Source organism: Silurus meridionalis, chromosome 28, assembly GCF_014805685.1.
Source record: "Silurus meridionalis isolate SWU-2019-XX chromosome 28, ASM1480568v1, whole genome shotgun sequence".
In the NCBI taxonomy this organism is placed as follows: Eukaryota; Metazoa; Chordata; class Actinopteri; order Siluriformes; family Siluridae; genus Silurus; species Silurus meridionalis.
The window spans coordinates 4,388,235-4,405,726 of NC_060911.1; the positions used below are offsets into that span (position 1 = coordinate 4,388,235).

The 17,492-nt window shown below is 37.3% G+C and overlaps 1 protein-coding gene across 1 annotated transcript; it reads right to left on the reverse strand.

The window, feature by feature from the left end:
- Positions 1-5,654: 5,654 nt before the first annotated feature.
- fbxo28 (F-box protein 28) lies at positions 5,655-11,542 on the reverse strand. The gene is made up of 5 exons (XM_046843526.1): positions 11,317-11,542; positions 8,269-8,378; positions 8,058-8,196; positions 6,697-6,892; positions 5,655-6,310 (listed from the first exon to the last, which is right to left on the reverse strand). The coding sequence occupies exons 1-5, from the start codon at positions 11,503-11,505 to the stop codon at positions 5,796-5,798; spliced, it is 1,149 nt and encodes a 382-aa protein (XP_046699482.1). The 5' UTR covers positions 11,506-11,542; the 3' UTR covers positions 5,655-5,795.
- Between the last annotated feature and the right edge of the window lie 5,950 nt (positions 11,543-17,492).

Genomic DNA, 17,492 nt, shown 5'->3' on the forward strand with positions numbered 1-17,492 from the left:
CCTAGAGGATGCACCTTAGTTAAGACACCAGTCTGCTGCAGAATACTGTGTGCACACTCTTTCAATCCTCAGGCAATTTTGAGTTGCTAATCCGCCTGCTGACGTAGTTTATTTAGACTGCACAGGGAAGCTCTCATGAGCATGCAAAGCACCATGCAGACAGTAACCTGAGCTTAGGATCCACCTGGGGACCAGGAGCTGTGACACATAAGCTTTATCTCCTGTGCCACATCACAACACATGCACAACACCAGTCAAGAAATGAACACTGATTATTTCAGTCAGTTCTATTGGGTATTTTTGCTATTAATATATAGATTTTTTAGATCCTTTTATAAACTTGGTCTATTTCAAGCTGGAAAGTCCTGTATCTGAGTACAAACGCAACTTAAGCGTTATGTTTATTTCATACAGCTATTGAAAAAATTATAAAAAATTAAACAAAATGACATTGAAATTTAAAAAAAGTGTAATTCTTTTAGCTGACGAGTAACAGTGAAAGATTGTGGAAAAACAGTGGTACAGGCTTATCCAAATCTCTACATATTTGAATCAAATATTAATACAACACTCAATTCTGTCCAGTTATTTAAAGATCAGTGAACATCTCAAAAATCCAGTGAAGGAAACTGTTGTGTCTTTATCTTACATAAGTCTCAACTCTGTTTTGTACTGCCTGTAGCGGCAGCTTTAGACTCTTGCATTACTGTTGAAATATTTTTGGGGAAACAAAATCCTTTTGTATTGTGAGTTCATGCTTAATCATGTGGAATCTGCAGGAGACAAGTCCATTATTTTCTCCTGTATTGAGGCTCGGGAACTAGGGTATAATATTCTCTGTTTTCATCATATTAGCTTAGTTATCTGCTTTCAAAATCTTATTCTTATTATTTAAACATTTTTTTTTTGGCATGAACTCCTCCCTAAAGTACATATTCACTATCCGCAGTTATGGTAATACAATACAACTCTTTATAAAGGCTATTAGATTTTTTCTTTGAGGCACATGAAACAGGCCGAAAACAAGAAATGAACTCTGTGTGCTTCAGGGGTGTTGTATCATGGCTCACCTTGTGCTCTGACTCCAGCTCCTAACATTGCTGGTATATGTAAATAAAGAATTTCACTGTGCTGTAATGTACATGTGGCAAGTTTAACACTTTCTTTCTTTCTTTCTAAAAAAAAAAAAACTATGCAATGTTTATTGGCAGACACACACACACACACACACACACACACACACACATTATATATATATATATATATATATATATATATATATATATATATATATATATATATATATGTCGGACGTTTTTTTTTTCTCAATAATCTACACTCCCCCATAATGACAGAGAAAGCAGAATTGAATTCTAAAAATGTCTGTTCATAAGTATTTAGACTCTTTACTTACTACTTAATTTAAACACTTTTGGCAACAATTACAGCCCCAAGTATTTTTGGGTATGACGCAACAAGCTTTGCACACCGGGATTGGGGGATTTTCTACCGAGCAAATCCTCGCAAGCTTGTTCAGGTTGGATGGGGGCCATCAGTGGACAGCTATTTGCAGGGTTCATAGTGGTTGAAGACACGGTTCTGGCTGGGCCTCTCTAGGACTTTAACAGAGTTGTCCCAAAGCCACTCCTGTGTTGTCTAAGCTGTGTGCTTTGGGTTGTTGTCATGTAGGAAAGTAAATCTTCCACCCAATCTGAAGTCCTGAGTGCACTGGAGTGCTAATTGCTCAGTTTGGCTGGGAGACCAGCTCATGCAAAAGTTCTGATTGTGCCACATTTATACCATTTGAGAATTAGGGAAGGCAGATTTTTTGGAAATCTTCAGTGCAGGAGCAATTTTTGTAGTCTTCCCCAGATCTGTGCCTTGTGGCAAAATCTTGTCTCTGAGATCTGCAGGCAGTTTCTTTGACCTCATGCCTGGATTTTTGCTTTGAGATGCATTGTCAGCTGTGAGGCCATCTATAAAGAGAGGTGTGTGCCTTTCAAAATCATGTCCAATCGATAAACTTTTCCAGAGGTAGACTCTAGTCGAGGTGTAGAAACATCTCAGCATTACTTAAAAGAAATCGGAGGCACCTGAACTCATTTTCAAGTGTTGTTGCAAAAAGGTCTGAATACTTATATACATGTGATGTTTCAGATTTTTATTTATATAAAAAAAGTAGAGATTTCCAGAATTCGCTTTTCACTTATTAATCTTATTCTCTCTTAGTTTGAATACAGAAAAGTCAAACACATACTTGTCCAGCCATTTATAAAATCATAGTATCATTATGTGCATGAAGTTCTCATCTGGGATATATTCCCACTATGTGTCACGTGTTTCCAGAATGCACCACAACCTTCACCCGGATAAACCAAACGAAACAACTGAACGAATGTTGATTTTGTGACAAGACTTTTATTCATGTATTTTAAGGGAGTGAAACCTTATGCCTGCAGGTTGGATTCAGGTGATCCAATCCTTTTGTTCACTTTTTGCCTCAGTCTAAAAAGCTTGCAGACTTAAAATACGTTTTATTTTACATACCAAATATGCTACTACATCCCCTTCAGTGAAATAATAAGAAGTCTGTATTTCTGTATGCATTCAATGGCAAGTTTCTTTATGGAATTACTTCCTATGCTGCAGGTTCCTAAAATTTTAAAAGAAAAAAAACTCATTTGGACCAGCTATTGCACTGGTGGCACTTTGAGTTTCTGCCATTTTGACATTCCCTTATCTACTGTTAACATTCACAGCCCATAATCAGTAACACCACAGAAGCAGCATAGCACTAGAGCACATTTTTTAACACAGAATCTGTATATATCGATCAGATCGTCTCGGATCAAGTGATCGGCAAATTTAATTTAAACAATTAACAATTGACTTTCTTTCAATAATGTAACCCAACTTGCAATGTTAGTAAAAGTATATTATAATAACTTTCATTTTAGAAATGTGAAGAAATAAAATGTGTACTTTTATAACTAGAGCAAATTGACTTTAGAAGTCATGCCACTGCCTGGGTATATTGTGAGACAGTGAGCTTTTAAAAGGGTCAATATTTGCTTTTTTCCAAACACATTTGATTAAACTTGCATGATTTGTATCTCTCCATTACAGCAGGTAGCTAATGCTAACCTGAGCTTAGCATGCATGATCTACCGTGTGTGAGTGATCCTGCTGTTATTACTAGCCTAAAAACCATGACCTTGTATATTCAAGTACAAGATTATTTTATATTTAATCCCAGTGGTTTGAACGATATTTAAGTTTAAATCTACGCCATACTGCCAAACATGCAAAACTTTTTGAGCAATGCATTCCACATTTAGTTCCAGTTTGCTCTTATAATTCCCTCCGATCTTCTGGGAAGATGTTGCACTAGATTTAGGAGTGTGCCTGTGGACACAAGATCTTCCTCTCCAAATAATATAAACCAGATCTTCAAGGAACTTGCTTTTGTACTCGGAGGCATCTTCATGCTGGGACAGGTTTGTGTTCAAGTAAATGCAAATGATTTTATACCGCAATCAAATTTTAGACATTCTACACAACTGTGTACCTCCAGCTTTGTGGTAACAGTTTGGAGAAGAGCCACATGTGGCATACTTTTGTCCATATTGTGCATTTTGCATTCATTTGCTAAAGTCAACACTGATATTGACTCTATGGCACCAAGCCTCTTCAAACACCTTTCACCTAAGATAATAATAAACTGTCTGAAAGGTGGAGGAATGAAGGATTACTGAAGGAACGTTGGTGAGAGCATGCTAGCATTAATCATTATTCCCTTCATCTAAAATGCGTTTAGTCTCAATTTTAAATTGCACCAGAATAAAAAACACCACACTAAATGGACGCCTGCCATAAGACTAGTACAGTATATGCTTTTTGAACATCTCATTTCACATTTAGTCCCTATTTCCTCTTATAAGAACCTCTAGATGTTCCACTAGATATTGGAATGTGCTCATGAAGGTTTGTGCTCATTCATCCACAAGGGCATTAGTGAAATCAGTTACTGATGTAGGTGTGGATGCCTGGGGTGCAGTCACCATTCAGATTCATTCCAAAGGTGTTGAAGAGGGTTGAGGTCAGAGCTCTATAGCAGGAGATCTTCCACTCCAAGAAGAAGCACATATGGCTGGAAAAGTCAGGCGTCCCAATACTTTTGTCCATGTAGTAGGCATAAAAGACTTGTTATTTAATATGCTTTTCCAAATGTCTGTTTTATGTACCTTTTTAAATGTCTCAAATACAAGCAATGAACAATTCCTCGGATGGATAAATGGATGAATGGATGGATGGATGGATGGATGTTCATCCAAATAGTGAATTACTGTAAATTTCCCCAAACAATTTCTTAACATCCGACTGAAATAAAACTCGTTACTCATGCACCATATGGCTTTGCCTTGATGTTGTTTAATAGGATTCGTTTGTACATTTTTAAACAGTAATATGTGCAACATTTTTTTTTTCCTTTCTGCCACAAACAGGCAAATGTACAAGATTATTTCCCCCTTATTACATACATAAAATAATCCGGTCTTCTCTCTGAAGTACGTTTACAGTTCAGGTTTGCTTCCCCGCCCCCCTGCAATAAGCCACGAGTTATAAAGTACGTCAATGTGTCCTGCTTGTAATATTATAACATGCGATTCTAAAGATTCAGAAAGTAGAAACTGACATCAGGCTGCAGCTACATTCATTGTAAGGATGTAGGAACTGCCTGCAAAAACGGTGATAACGTTCAGGAAGAGAGAGAAAAAAAAATAGCTGGGTTTTAAGAGACAACCAGGTCTGAAAGCCGATTGGTTGGTAGAAATATCGAGGTTTCTATAATTGAGTGTTAATGCTACGAACAAAGCGTGGCTTTTAATGCTAGCATAAAAAACAAGAGGGGGTGCGATGTTGCTCCTCATCTCCTCAGTGTTGGTATGTTCAGCGGAAAGATGGAAGCCGAGTCATATAAAACTAGCCGACTAGCACCGTTTGCGTGAACTATTAAACGCTTTGAGATCGAAAGCAGCATGTTGCAAAGTGAAAGTCGCAAAATGGTCGGGGAACAAACTGAGGGATGGGGGGAGATGTCAGGAGCGACAGACGTGTACAATAGTTTTTTTCTTACTCTCATAAGTAAAAATAAAACAACACTCGATGAGGCTTTTAAGCGAGTCTTATTTCAGCTCTGTTTAGTAAGCAGCTGTACAACCACAAAAATAATGGTGGCAACGCAAACATCGTCAAAAAGTGTCTTTTTTTTCTATCAGCCTGGTTCAGATGTGGTTCAGAATCAAAGCATTAAAACTCGGACCTTCTGGATATTTATGATTTGGATGAAATATCGGAAACGTATGCTTTACGTAATTTAGATTTCATACAGGCGGACTTTTGGGGCGTCAAATTAAACGTTAAAGTCGCAGCCAGTGCACGTGTTACGTGTGAACCCCTTTTTTTTTCTCATTAAAGAACATACTTGATTTGACCACATGTTTAATTACAACTGATCGTGTTCTTCCGTTCTCTATGAGATTCAGGATTACAACGAGAGCGGACGTGAAGGCGGGCGTCGCCTAAAGCCGTTACACCGAGTGCCTTTAGGCCTGTTAGTGTATGATTAAAAAGAGACACAACATAAGCATATGCTTAAAACACGTAAAAATTAAAGATCGCGCTCCGTGTGTCTGTGTTTCGCGCCAAAATTTGGCCAGGTGCAAAGAAAACCGCCGAGAAACTCGACGAGGGGGAAAAAAGGGGGCAACCCGTGAAAACCGACAGACACCCTTTTACTTCTTGCTCCGCAGGCGCTTGGAGTGACGCGGTAGGTCTGAATTCTTGCGGCCCCTTTTGAGAGAGATGCCCACTTCCTCCGCTATGCTCTCTGCTGTCGTGCTCGGGCTGACTGAAGAAGAAGTGGATGCTACGGCCACAGCACCTGCAGATGAGGAAGATGAGGAGGAGGAAGATGAGGAGGAAGTGGTGGTGGTAGTGGGCATGGCCCGGGTTGCGCTGGCACCCACGGCACTCTCCATCAGTTCGCGCAGCTTGTGCTCGAGCTCGACGAGGCGCGCGTTCTGCTCGCCGATGACCTGCGTCTGTTCCAGCAGCTTCTGCTCCTGGTCTTGCAGCTGCTTCTGCTGCTCCAGCTGTTTGACACGGACCTCCTGCATCTCACGCCGCAGCGCTGTCATGGACGCCCCGTTCACCTTCACCTGCTGCTGCACCTTGGTCATCTCCGAGCGGGACGGCGCGTTTTTGGCCAGCAGTGTCATAGTGCTGAGAGAGCTAGACGGCCCGGCCACTGAGGAAATTAACAGTGAAGAGTCAGAGGTTTCATTTCATACAACTTCAACTACACAAAGGTTTTCCTTAAGATCAGCTCCAACACCACCATGTTGATCAAACCATATTGACATTTCTTCATAGGAGCACACAGATATTGAAGAGAACATGATCAGGGCCAAAAACATTACAATCAAAAATCAAATACAAAACCTATTACCAAACAATTCCCTAAAACATTTTTCCCAATTCTTTGAGGTGTTGTTGCTGTGAGGGTTTTTTTTTTTTTTTTTTTTTACAGTATATATGAGTTTTAGACAGTTTTTTATACTCCAATTAAATTGCATATGTCCAAAAGTGGCAGGTCACCATCTCATCAACTGTCTCTAACTGTACGTCACCTACCTGGTGCAGATCCTATAAGACGGCCAGACAGGTCAGCACCTGGGAGCTTTTTCTTAAGGATGGGGACAATCTTCTCATCAAAGTACTCCATGGCCATAGACGAGATGTCCCGCAGCTCTTGAAGCACCTCGTGAGCTCTTTGTGGTGCGCGGGTAGAGTTCACATAACGTAATACTCGGTAGATTTCATCGATCACCTGGGAAAACCAAAAAAAAAGGGTTCAACTGTTTGTTGTCAGGGTACATTTCATTGTACGTCAACGCTAAAACGCCGTTTTCTTAGTTTTCACTTTGGTGCCAATATGAAGAAAGATTCTCTACTTTGTCCCAATATTTTCTATTTGAGAAACCTTTAACTTAATACATTTTATTGTGGAATATGGTATTTCACACCATTTACTTCATCCACCACTGCAGATATCTTAAATCTACTAATAGGCTAATTTGAAAATAAGCTTCTGAGTCAAGATGAATTTGTAAAGCAGCTTTTAGAACAACTGTTTTAACAACAACTAGAAAACTACAAAACTAATCCTTTCGTGGGACAAGTGCACCTCCTGGTGGCCAGATAAGTGTATGACAATAGGATGATACAGAATGAAAATATTTCTATTAGGAGATTAATTTATCAATCATTAGTTTTCCCTTATGTTATGTCTATTTAGTTCAAAATCTTATATAAAGCAAAGGTCTTGATATTTGTAAATGTGTATTTGACAGTAAAATAAATAAAACAAGATGATCGAATACCTAACAAGCTATAAAAATTACTCAGTGCTGAATTCAGATGTTTTGACATTTACTTCAGCTCACAAATACTATTATATTCGCAATACTGTGCTGCTCGGATGTCTAGCAGCTCATTTTTTTGTTTTTAGCTAAAAGTTGACATTATTGGTAACACTAGCATCAGCGAAAGCATGATAAAGCTAGCAGGCTAAGCTTGTTAAATTCTTAGTTATCAAGACAATTTGACTCAAATAATGGATAAGTCTGAACACCTAACACCAATTATCACTCCAATAATTGTGCCCAATTCGACCATGTATAGATTTGGAAAGTCGTCTGATTCGTTAGTGATGCTTAGACACCTAAAAGCACATCATAAAAAAAAAATTCCATATAGACTTTAGACACTATAGACACCCAGTATTGTTTTTGAAACTTGATTCAAAGTCACGTGTCTTGCTCAAGGAGGGTCTAGTTCTCCTTCTCTCTGTAGTTCTTCTCTAGTTCTCCTTATGAAGGTCTGGGAGCAACGCACTTGCAACCCGACATGCCATAACCCGGCATAAAGTCATATGCAGAGCGACATTAACAACCTGAAAATAACGTTCAAACAAAGGAAATAACAGCAGGCACCTTGCCAGGGATGAAGCAGCACAGATTGGAGTCCACGTATTTCATGAAGGTCATATTGAGCAGGGAAAGGCGTGTTTCTACTGCAGCTAAGATGTCTGCATGGCGAGCCAGGGAATGGTTCCTCCTCTCAGATTCCCGCCTAATGACAGAACAGATCATTAACCTTTTTGAGTTCTATTATAAAAGCTGTTCATTCAGGGATGGATCTCACCTCGGCAGCTGGGCTTTGACTTGTTTTTGACAGAGGCTGTGATATCGCTCCACTTTGAGGAAACCTTGATTAAGCATACGTTGACAAATCACGTCCATGCGCTTACATACCTTTAAAAAACAACAAAAAAACAGCTATTCAGCATTAAGGACACATTAAGGACTAGAACACAAAATACTTTCATTTGAACAGTCAATATATTGTCTGACTTTGTCTGTATTGTTGTCTGGTTTTGTTTAAGCTGAATTTATAGTGTTATTTATGTCTGTACTTTTGAAAGTCACTTACAGCTGGAAACAAATTCCTTGTGTGCATCAACACACTTGGACAATAAACCCGATTCTGATTCAGATTATAATATATGGTCATGATTTTCCAGTACTCATGAAAAAAAAATCTTTAAAAAAAAATTATAATTACAGAAATCATTAATATTATCAAATCAAACTACGACTACGGATGATCGCTGTGGCGACCCCTAATGGGAGAAGCCGAAAAAAGTTTATTGAGTTAAAAAAGTAGACATTATTATTTTGACATTTGATACTTTTACCAGTCAGCATATTCCCAAAGCAGCTTTACAGAGATAAAGAGGTTATAAACTCTGAGCCAGTAGTGAGATGGTATAAGGAAGAAACCATGAGAGGAACAGAAAAATTTGGAGGAATATATCTAGCTTAAGGGAGCCCATACTCACAAAAAAGTTGGAGACCTCCAGTGTAGACCATTGGTTATGTGTGAGTTTTGTGAATCGTGAATGGGAATCACACTCGATCCTTAAACCTCAATAACTCAACCCCTTCCCTATGGCTGTGTGAGTCAAGTCAAGTTTATTTCTAGAGCGCTTTTCACAACAGACATCGTCTCAAAGCAGCTTTACAGAATTTAACAGTTAAGGTGAATGATGTGTGTTTATCCCTGATGAGTAGCCATGACGACTGTGGCAAGGAAAAACTCCCTTAGATGTTATGAGGAAGAAACCTTGAGAGGAACCAGACTCAAAAGGGAAACACATCCTCATTTGGGTGACATCAAGAGTGTGATTATAGTCTTTAAACAATACAGAACACTGGAGAGTGAGAACTAACATGAGCACTGGAATATAAGATTGAGATTAATGATCTTTCTACAGTCTTTTACAGTCTTTGTGGTTATAAAACTAGGAGCTACTGAGCAACTCATAAAATAGCTCAACATTTGAGAGCATCACAGATCCAACACCAGCTTTTCCATGTCAGAGCCTTTAAACACTCCAAGAGGTCCAGTGTCTAAACTCCACATGAAGTGGGATTGGAAGCACATGCTATGGGCTACACCTCAGATGCTTTAATGCAACATCATAACAAATAACTCAAATTTACGCTGAAAACATTAAACCTAAAAAAAAAGTTGTCATTTATATCCTATGGTCATGGGTCAGGTCTGATCTGAGATCAGACACTACTGATCAGACTCTATCCAGGGACACATGAGGTGGGAAAACATCTGGTATGGGATACTTGTTGATCACAACACTATACACACACACAGCTAGTGGAATTTCTTTGTAAACACCAGGTTATTTATAACCATGTTTACAGGAACGAAGCCGAAATAAAGAAAAACACACTCAAAGTGGAATTTTCCTTTGATCTTTGGTTGCTGTTATAAACTACGGGAATTTTAACAGGTCATCGTGATGTCACGTGCAATTTCGAAGCATCAGAACCATCACACCAAATATAAACAAATCCCATCTTGTGGATGATGTATGATGATACCGATTCTCATATCAAACATCTTTCCCTTATTTATATTAATGATCCTTCTGAACACTTCTGAACTCTCGAACAACCTACTGGCTTCGGTATCGAGCAGAAGTGTCTGACCTGCAAGATCAGTGCAAACCGTTAGAGAAACCGAAATGATCTCAGATGTACAGGAGATATCTACATGAGCTTCAAACCTATGGACAAAAATGTGACAGTGCTGTGAGAGAGAAATCCAGATTTAATTTATTACAGGAATAAATCTATTTAAACCAGCCTGACCCTGTGTGAAAAAGTAATTGCCCCCTAAACCTAATAACCGGTCGTGTCGCAGTTGGCAGCAACAACCGCAGTCAAGGGTTTGTGATAAATGAGTCACTTTGGACACACAGGAAAGTCCACCTCTCAATAATAATAATAATAATAAAAAGATGCCGTGTTTATGACCTTAAACAGGTTATTTTATGCTTTAAAAACTCTCCGATGTGGCTGAAATAAAACAATACTGTAAAGAAAAGTGGGGCAAATTTCCACCAAAGTGGTGTGAAAGACTCAGTTACCACAAACACTTCCTTGTATTTGTTATTATTATTATTATTATTATTATTATTATTATTATTATTATCCAGTTATTAGGTTTAGGGGTAATTACTTTTTCACTGTATTCCCTTAATAAATGAAATCATTTAAAAAAAATGCATTTTGTATTCACTCTTTGAGTAATTTTCTCAATGATCCGAATCATTTAAGTGCGAAAAATATGCAAAAAAATAGGACAAATTATTTTTATTATAACAGGAACCTTTAAAAAAAAGATCAGAGCTTTAGGGTCATTTATATTAATTTTTATATTTAAAGGCGAGATCAGATCTGGATCTGATGCGAGTGTGAACAAAATCTAGATAAAAAAAACCCGAATGCAACAATTCGAATCATTTGGATGCACATGAAACCGATTCTGATGAAACAGTTTTCCTCTACTAACGGTGTAAACCGGGTGAAAATAAAAGCAGATGTGAAGACAGATGTTAATGACACATGGATGATGACACGTCTGAGGATCACAGGAGATATCTAGGTTAGGTTCAACCTGCTGTATGAAGAACATGTCGAGTTACTGGTAGCTGTTAAAACTGAAATGTAAATGTATTTTCATGAGAAATCTAAAACACACAGTCATCAACACTCCATCTAAAAGCCTGCTGAGATCCTGCTGAGATCCTGCTGAGATCCTGCTCTGACTGGAGAAATGCGTTTTCAACCCCCAGCCTTTGTTTTTTTGTGTGTTGTAGTCGCTCACCAGGCGCAGAAGACTGATCTCATCGTAGGACAGGAAATTAAAAATGGTCTCGATGGCCACGATGGGAAGCCCGAGCAGCGGGTTGTTCTGGTGAGGCTGATCGGGTGGTGGAGAAGGTAATCTAGGAGAAAGCGATTCGGAATCGACAGAACCTCCACCTCCCTCCAGTCGCTCCACGATAGCCGCCATCTTCTCGAGATCAAGACGGGAGGAAATGACGTCAAAAAAAAAAAAGAAAAAAGAAAAGCCAAGTGGAAGTGGAAGTTGGAGAGACGTGACTTCACGATTGTCCAGGGATCAAATTAGAGATAATGTTTAAATAATCATAATAATGTCTGTCCTCAGTCCTGCACAGGTCATACCATCCAGGAGCAATACAAATATTATAGTAGTACAGTGATGATGATGATGATGATGATTAGTACTAGCAGTAATTAATGTTGTAGTTAAGACCACCTAAACCGAGACAAAGTGAAGATCAAGACCTGGGTCAAGATCTGCGATAAGACCAAGACCAGACCAGCACTGCTAAAATTCATCTGAAAGATATACATAACTTTAACCCCCAAAATATCATCATCATCATCATTATTATTATTATTATTATTATTATTATTATTAAAAGTAGTTGCAAATAAATGTTATTGATAGGAATTTTTTCTTGTGTTCTACAAACCCAATTCCAAAAACAATCGAGACACTGTGCAAATAATGTCAATAATACAGAATGAGATCATTTGCAAATCTCACAGATAGATAGATAGATAGATAGATAGATAGATAGATAGATAGATAGATAGATAGATAGATAGATAGATAGATAGATAGATAGATGCTTTCTATGCACTATTGTGAATTAAAAATGTATTTATCTATCTATCTATCTATCTATCTATCTATCTATCTATCTATCTATCTATCTATCTATCTATCTATCTGTCTGTCTGTCTGTCTGTCTGTCTGTTTATCTATCTATCTATCTATCTATCTATCTATCTATCTATCTATCTATCTATCTATCTATCTATCTATCTATCTATCTGTCTGTGTCTGTTTATCTGTCTGTCTGTCTGTCTGTCTGTTTATCTATCTATCTATCTATCTATCTATCTATCTATCTATCTATCTATCTATCTATCTATCTATCTATCTATCTATCTATCTATCTGTCTGTGTCTGTTTATCTGTCTGTCTGTCTGTCTGTCTGTCTGTCTGTCTGTCTGTCTGTCTGTTTATCTATCTATCTATCTATCTATCTATCTATCTATCTATCTATCTATCTATCTATCTATCTATCTATCTATGCTTTTAAAAATAAAATGTCTAAAGTGTGTAAAAGTAAGAATTGAATGCTGAAGGATGGTCACATCAAATAATTTATCGCTTTAATGTATATTTCTCTTCTGTTCATTCCATTTTGTTAATTAATAAAAAATAAGTATTAACAATTCTATTTTTTAAAGCGTTCTCTCTTCACAGCTTTTTTCACTTTTGCAATGTAATAAAAACATTGTGGTGGAAAGCAAGAAAGAAGTTGATTTTCTCAGAGCAGGCAGCAGAGGTTATTGCAGAGCTTCTGAAGGAAAATTCAGATACTGAAAGCAAGATGTGCTGCACACGAGCACCAACTAAACAAGGGAAAATGTAGCATTTTAAAACACCAACATGGAGTGGAGGTCATGGGAAAACACAATGTGGAACGCTTGTTGCAGTCTATCCAAGAGATAACGGAACATGATGGATAATTTAATAGCGGCATCAATGAAATTCAGAAAGAAAAAAAGCTAAGACTCTATGATGGAGAAAATTGTTTTATGCAAAAAAGCATGGTTGAATAAACTGGGAAACTAAGCAGAGGAACAAGAAACTGATCTCTGAGGAGGACGAGGAGGAGCACATGAGTGAAAAGGACACAGAGATGAGTAAGATGGTAAAAAATGTATGAGACTTTTTAAATGTGTGAGGGAGCGCCAAATATACCGAACTGATTGAATTATAATGTTAGTTTGCAAAGTAACAATAGATTAAAAGCAATGTCTTGCCGAATTGGAACGCTTTCACAACATACCAAAAGTTATTTTAATAATTAGATGTTCATAGAAACTAAAACTCTGCACATTATACACCACCTGTATTTAACCATGCAAATAGGTTAGAGTTTTTCATTACATAATAACTGCAGTAATTAAAACCCACATAGCACAATTTGTCTGGCTCACATACTTGCTTTAGTGATCCCCAAAATGACTGGGGCCGCCGCACGATCATTTTTTTTTATTTGTGCGCCCTCTTGTGACCATCGTGCGCTCCTACACCCATATATATATTTAGCTAAATTATTTCTGCCACGCAACATTCTAGTAGAGACGAGAAATCCGAATCCGTTTACAGATTAAAATCTGAATTACTCAGTGAACGTTTCCGAGTGTCACGAGTTCCTTGAGTAACTTGAGTCACATGAGTCAGTAGCGATTCTGCCTGCTTTTGCCATGAAATTCCACTAGAGGGCACTCAATGAATCATAAGAATTCACCAAATAGATGAACTCAAGTAACCCGCAAAACTCTTGTGTTTTTGATCATAAAGTTTCATGAACAACTCAGTCAGCTGCTTGTTGCTACAGTTACTTACTAACAACAATTTTTTTACAACTGAATGGTGTGATTTACAGTTTGTATTCAGTCCTTGGGTTAGTTGAGTCACTCGTCATTGCTTTGCCTAAAGTTTCACGAGTAAAAGCCAAATATTTCTCAGCTGTTTTTATGGTAAAATGAAATTAAACAGTGTTATAGCAACTCTGCTGGGAGAAAAATATAAATGACCGAAAATCAAGAATGAACAATGGCAAATGCATATACACATCACCTCGACAGCACTTCCTGATGGTATGAGGAGTGTTGGCTAATAAAACTAAAAGCCTATTATCATATGCAATCACAGAAACTTCAGATCATACAAACCACAAGTTCACCACGATCATATAACCTGATAACTATTTAAAGAGGTCACCACGTAACAATCAACATAGCAAATATTCTCCAAAGACGCCATCACAAGAACATGCAGTTACTGAAGTAGACTAGCAAGCAGATGTAAAAAGTAACGAAGTACAAATACTTAACTTTTTACTTTCACTCATTACACTCATTACAGAAATCTGCAGTACTTACATGTTTAAAGCAGGCGCTTTACTTTAGTTTAAATCTATTTGGTGACATGATCAATACTGCTGTTTTCAAATGTTTCTCTAAACGGCCTATCTACACTGAAACATCACTATTTTGTGAAAAAAACATTGACCTGAATCATTTATTTACTTTCTGTCATTTCTGTGTTTAAATAGAAGCGGTGAGTTTGAGGAGAAGCCTTGTTTTTTTTTGCTGACATTTGTGGAGGATTTTCACTGATCTTGATTCAGTACGATACATAGAATTATGCTCATAATATCTATTTGACTCTGTGAGGATTGCATTTTGTGCTTAGAACAGAGTGAACCATTTAAAGCTTAGAAAAGTCTTATAAGAAAAGGATCTTGACCCTATATACAGGTGTTAGAAATAAGTATGTGACAAGTTATTGATCACCTCTTCAGTAGTTCACACACGGTAAAATTTAGAATACAGAAAGATATGTACAGTATGGAATTTAATGAACAGTTGAAGATGTACAGTACAGACCAAAAGTTTGGACACACCTTCTCATTCAAAGAGTTTTCTTTATTTTCATGACTATGAAAATTGTAGATTCACACTGAAGGCATCAAAACTATGAATTAACACATGTGGAATTATATATGGAATTATATACATAACACAAAAGTGTGAAACAACTGAAAAATGTCATATTCTAGGTTCTTCAAAGTAGCCACCTTTTGCTTTGATTACTGCTTTGCACACTCTTGGCATTCTCTTGATGAGCTTCAAGAGGTAGTCACCTGAAATGGTCTTCCAACAGTCTTGAAGGAGTTCCCCGAGAGATGCTTGGCACTTGTTGGCCCTTTTGCCTTCACTCTGCGGTCCAGCTCACCCCTAAACCATCTCGATTGGGTTAAGGTCCGGTGACTGTGGAGGCCAGGTCATCTGGCGCAGCACCCCATCACTCTCCTTCTTGGTCAAATAGCCCTTGATGCCTTCAGTGTGACACTACAGTTTTCATAATCATGAAAATTAAGAAAACTCTTTAAATGAGAAGGTGTGTCCAAACTTTTGGTCTGTACTGTATATAGATGAGTGCAATACTGAATTCTGGAGTGGTGTTTGCAAATGCTATTCAGCTTTGTTACTCTGTTAATAAAGTTTATGTGGATCTAAAACTTCCGAAACGTCTGGGCAAATGATTCTGATCTGATCAAGAAAAATTTCACTACACAATCAAGAAAAAAGTTGGAGTTGTTGCTGTGTGTAACTCTAAAGTTGATGTTCAGATGGCTGGATCACGTCTAATACATTGATGTTTTGTTGAATAGGTCTGTCTTCCCAGTTCACAACACTGTTGATAGTGAAAAAGAACTAGATCAGACTATGTACATCATGACCTACCTTTACAGAACAACTCTCAGCTGAAAGATCTTGTATGTCAGTAACAAAACCACCTGCAAGCTCCATCCAGTGAATCAGAGGGGAAAAGGTCTGATTACGACAGATACTTTAAACATCAGATGTGCCTCTATGGTCACATCTAAATTTATATGAAATATATATATGAAATATACTTTAGGATTCTTTTTATATAGAAAAATTATACAGATATTCTATTTTGACCAATATATGCTAATAATGCAAGCTGTCATGCTTTGTTCATTAAAGAGGTCAATATCAGTGCCTTATGATGATGAGTCGATCATGATATTGGTTCATTCTGAACGAGTCTTCAATGCGATTGATTTCTACTGGACGTGAGTGAGCACATCATCGCAAAATCTCCATAGGTTATGCACAGGAAACAGAATTTAGTTGTTCATCTCATGAGTCCTCTGGTCCGAGTCGTTCGTTTTCTTTTTTGTCACATTACTCCCGTAGACACAATGCAATTGGAACTGTAGTCAAAATTTGTGTATGTAGACATTTTAATTCTGATCCAAGGAACTAAATGATTCACTAAATATTTCAATCTTCCCATCACTACTTCACGGCGATTCAACCGACCTAAACACGACACATCTTCCAGCCAATCAGAATAAAGCATCTTTGAATTTTTCATTTTCGCAATATACTTTCATTTGTCGCTTTCTGGTGCGTGAAATGAGGTCAAAATGTGGACACAGAAAGGAAAGATAAAGATCCAAGGAAAAGTAGAAGCTAAAGATGTGGATAAAAAAGGTATTATATAGTTTTGTTAGTTTCCCTAAATAAATAAATGATTTTATTGTTGTTGTTTTTTTATCCTGGACAGCAATGAAATTTGAAGACATTGGCAGGAATGAAGAAACTATGCAGGTACATGTAAATAGTAATATCTGCAAAAACATTGGTCAGGTTTTTACTCGGAAGTTCTCAAAAATGTTCTTCAATTAATGCAAGATTATATGTGACCTAGTGGAAATTACCCTCTGAGAGTTACTGTCATACTGCGTTCAGAAATTACGTATAGGATTAAAATGGTTCAGCTTTTCTTTAATGCTATTTGTCAGATTGAAGCTGCACTGCACTGGGTATAAACACACAATTCCTGTTCTTGCTTGTCTTTAGGAATTATGTAAATTACTAATCCACGTGCATCACCCTGAAATGTACCAGTAGCTGGGTGTGTGTGTGTGTGTGTGTGTGTGTGTGTGTGTGTGTGTGTGTGTGTGTGTGTGTGTGTGTGTGTGTGTGTGTGTGTATATATATATATATATATATATATATATATATATATATATATATATATATATATATATATATATATATATATATATATATACATACACACTTCTGCATTTACTTGTAATTAATTCATTATTACTTTCCTCTCTTTTTTCTTCGTTGTTTTTTTTTTATAGTATATTTAATAGGAGAAGCCGAAAGAAAGAAAGAAATATTTAATATTGCTGTAGTTTGCCTGGAGCCTCACTTAAGAATTTCATTGTACAAACTGCCACTAACATATTTATATATGACAAATAAAAATTGAATTCACTGTATTAAGGATTTTATAAGAAGTAACTGAAGGTGACAATTTTTTTTAATGTACTCAAT

What these genes read in the sequence shown, in the direction of transcription:
- fbxo28 (XM_046843526.1), bottom strand. Translation starts at nt 11,505, where the DNA reads ATGGCGGCTATCGTGGAGCGACTGGAGGGAGGTGGAGGTTCTGTCGAT. An exon ending in AGATCAGTCTTCTGCGCCTG is followed by an intron (nt 8,379 to 11,316) that starts GTGAGCGACTAC and finishes TGTTTTTTAAAG; the next exon opens with GTATGTAAGCGCATGGACGT. An exon ending in GCTGCTTCATCCCTGGCAAG is followed by an intron (nt 6,893 to 8,057) that starts GTGCCTGCTGTT and finishes TGGTTTTCCCAG; the next exon opens with GTGATCGATGAAATCTACCG.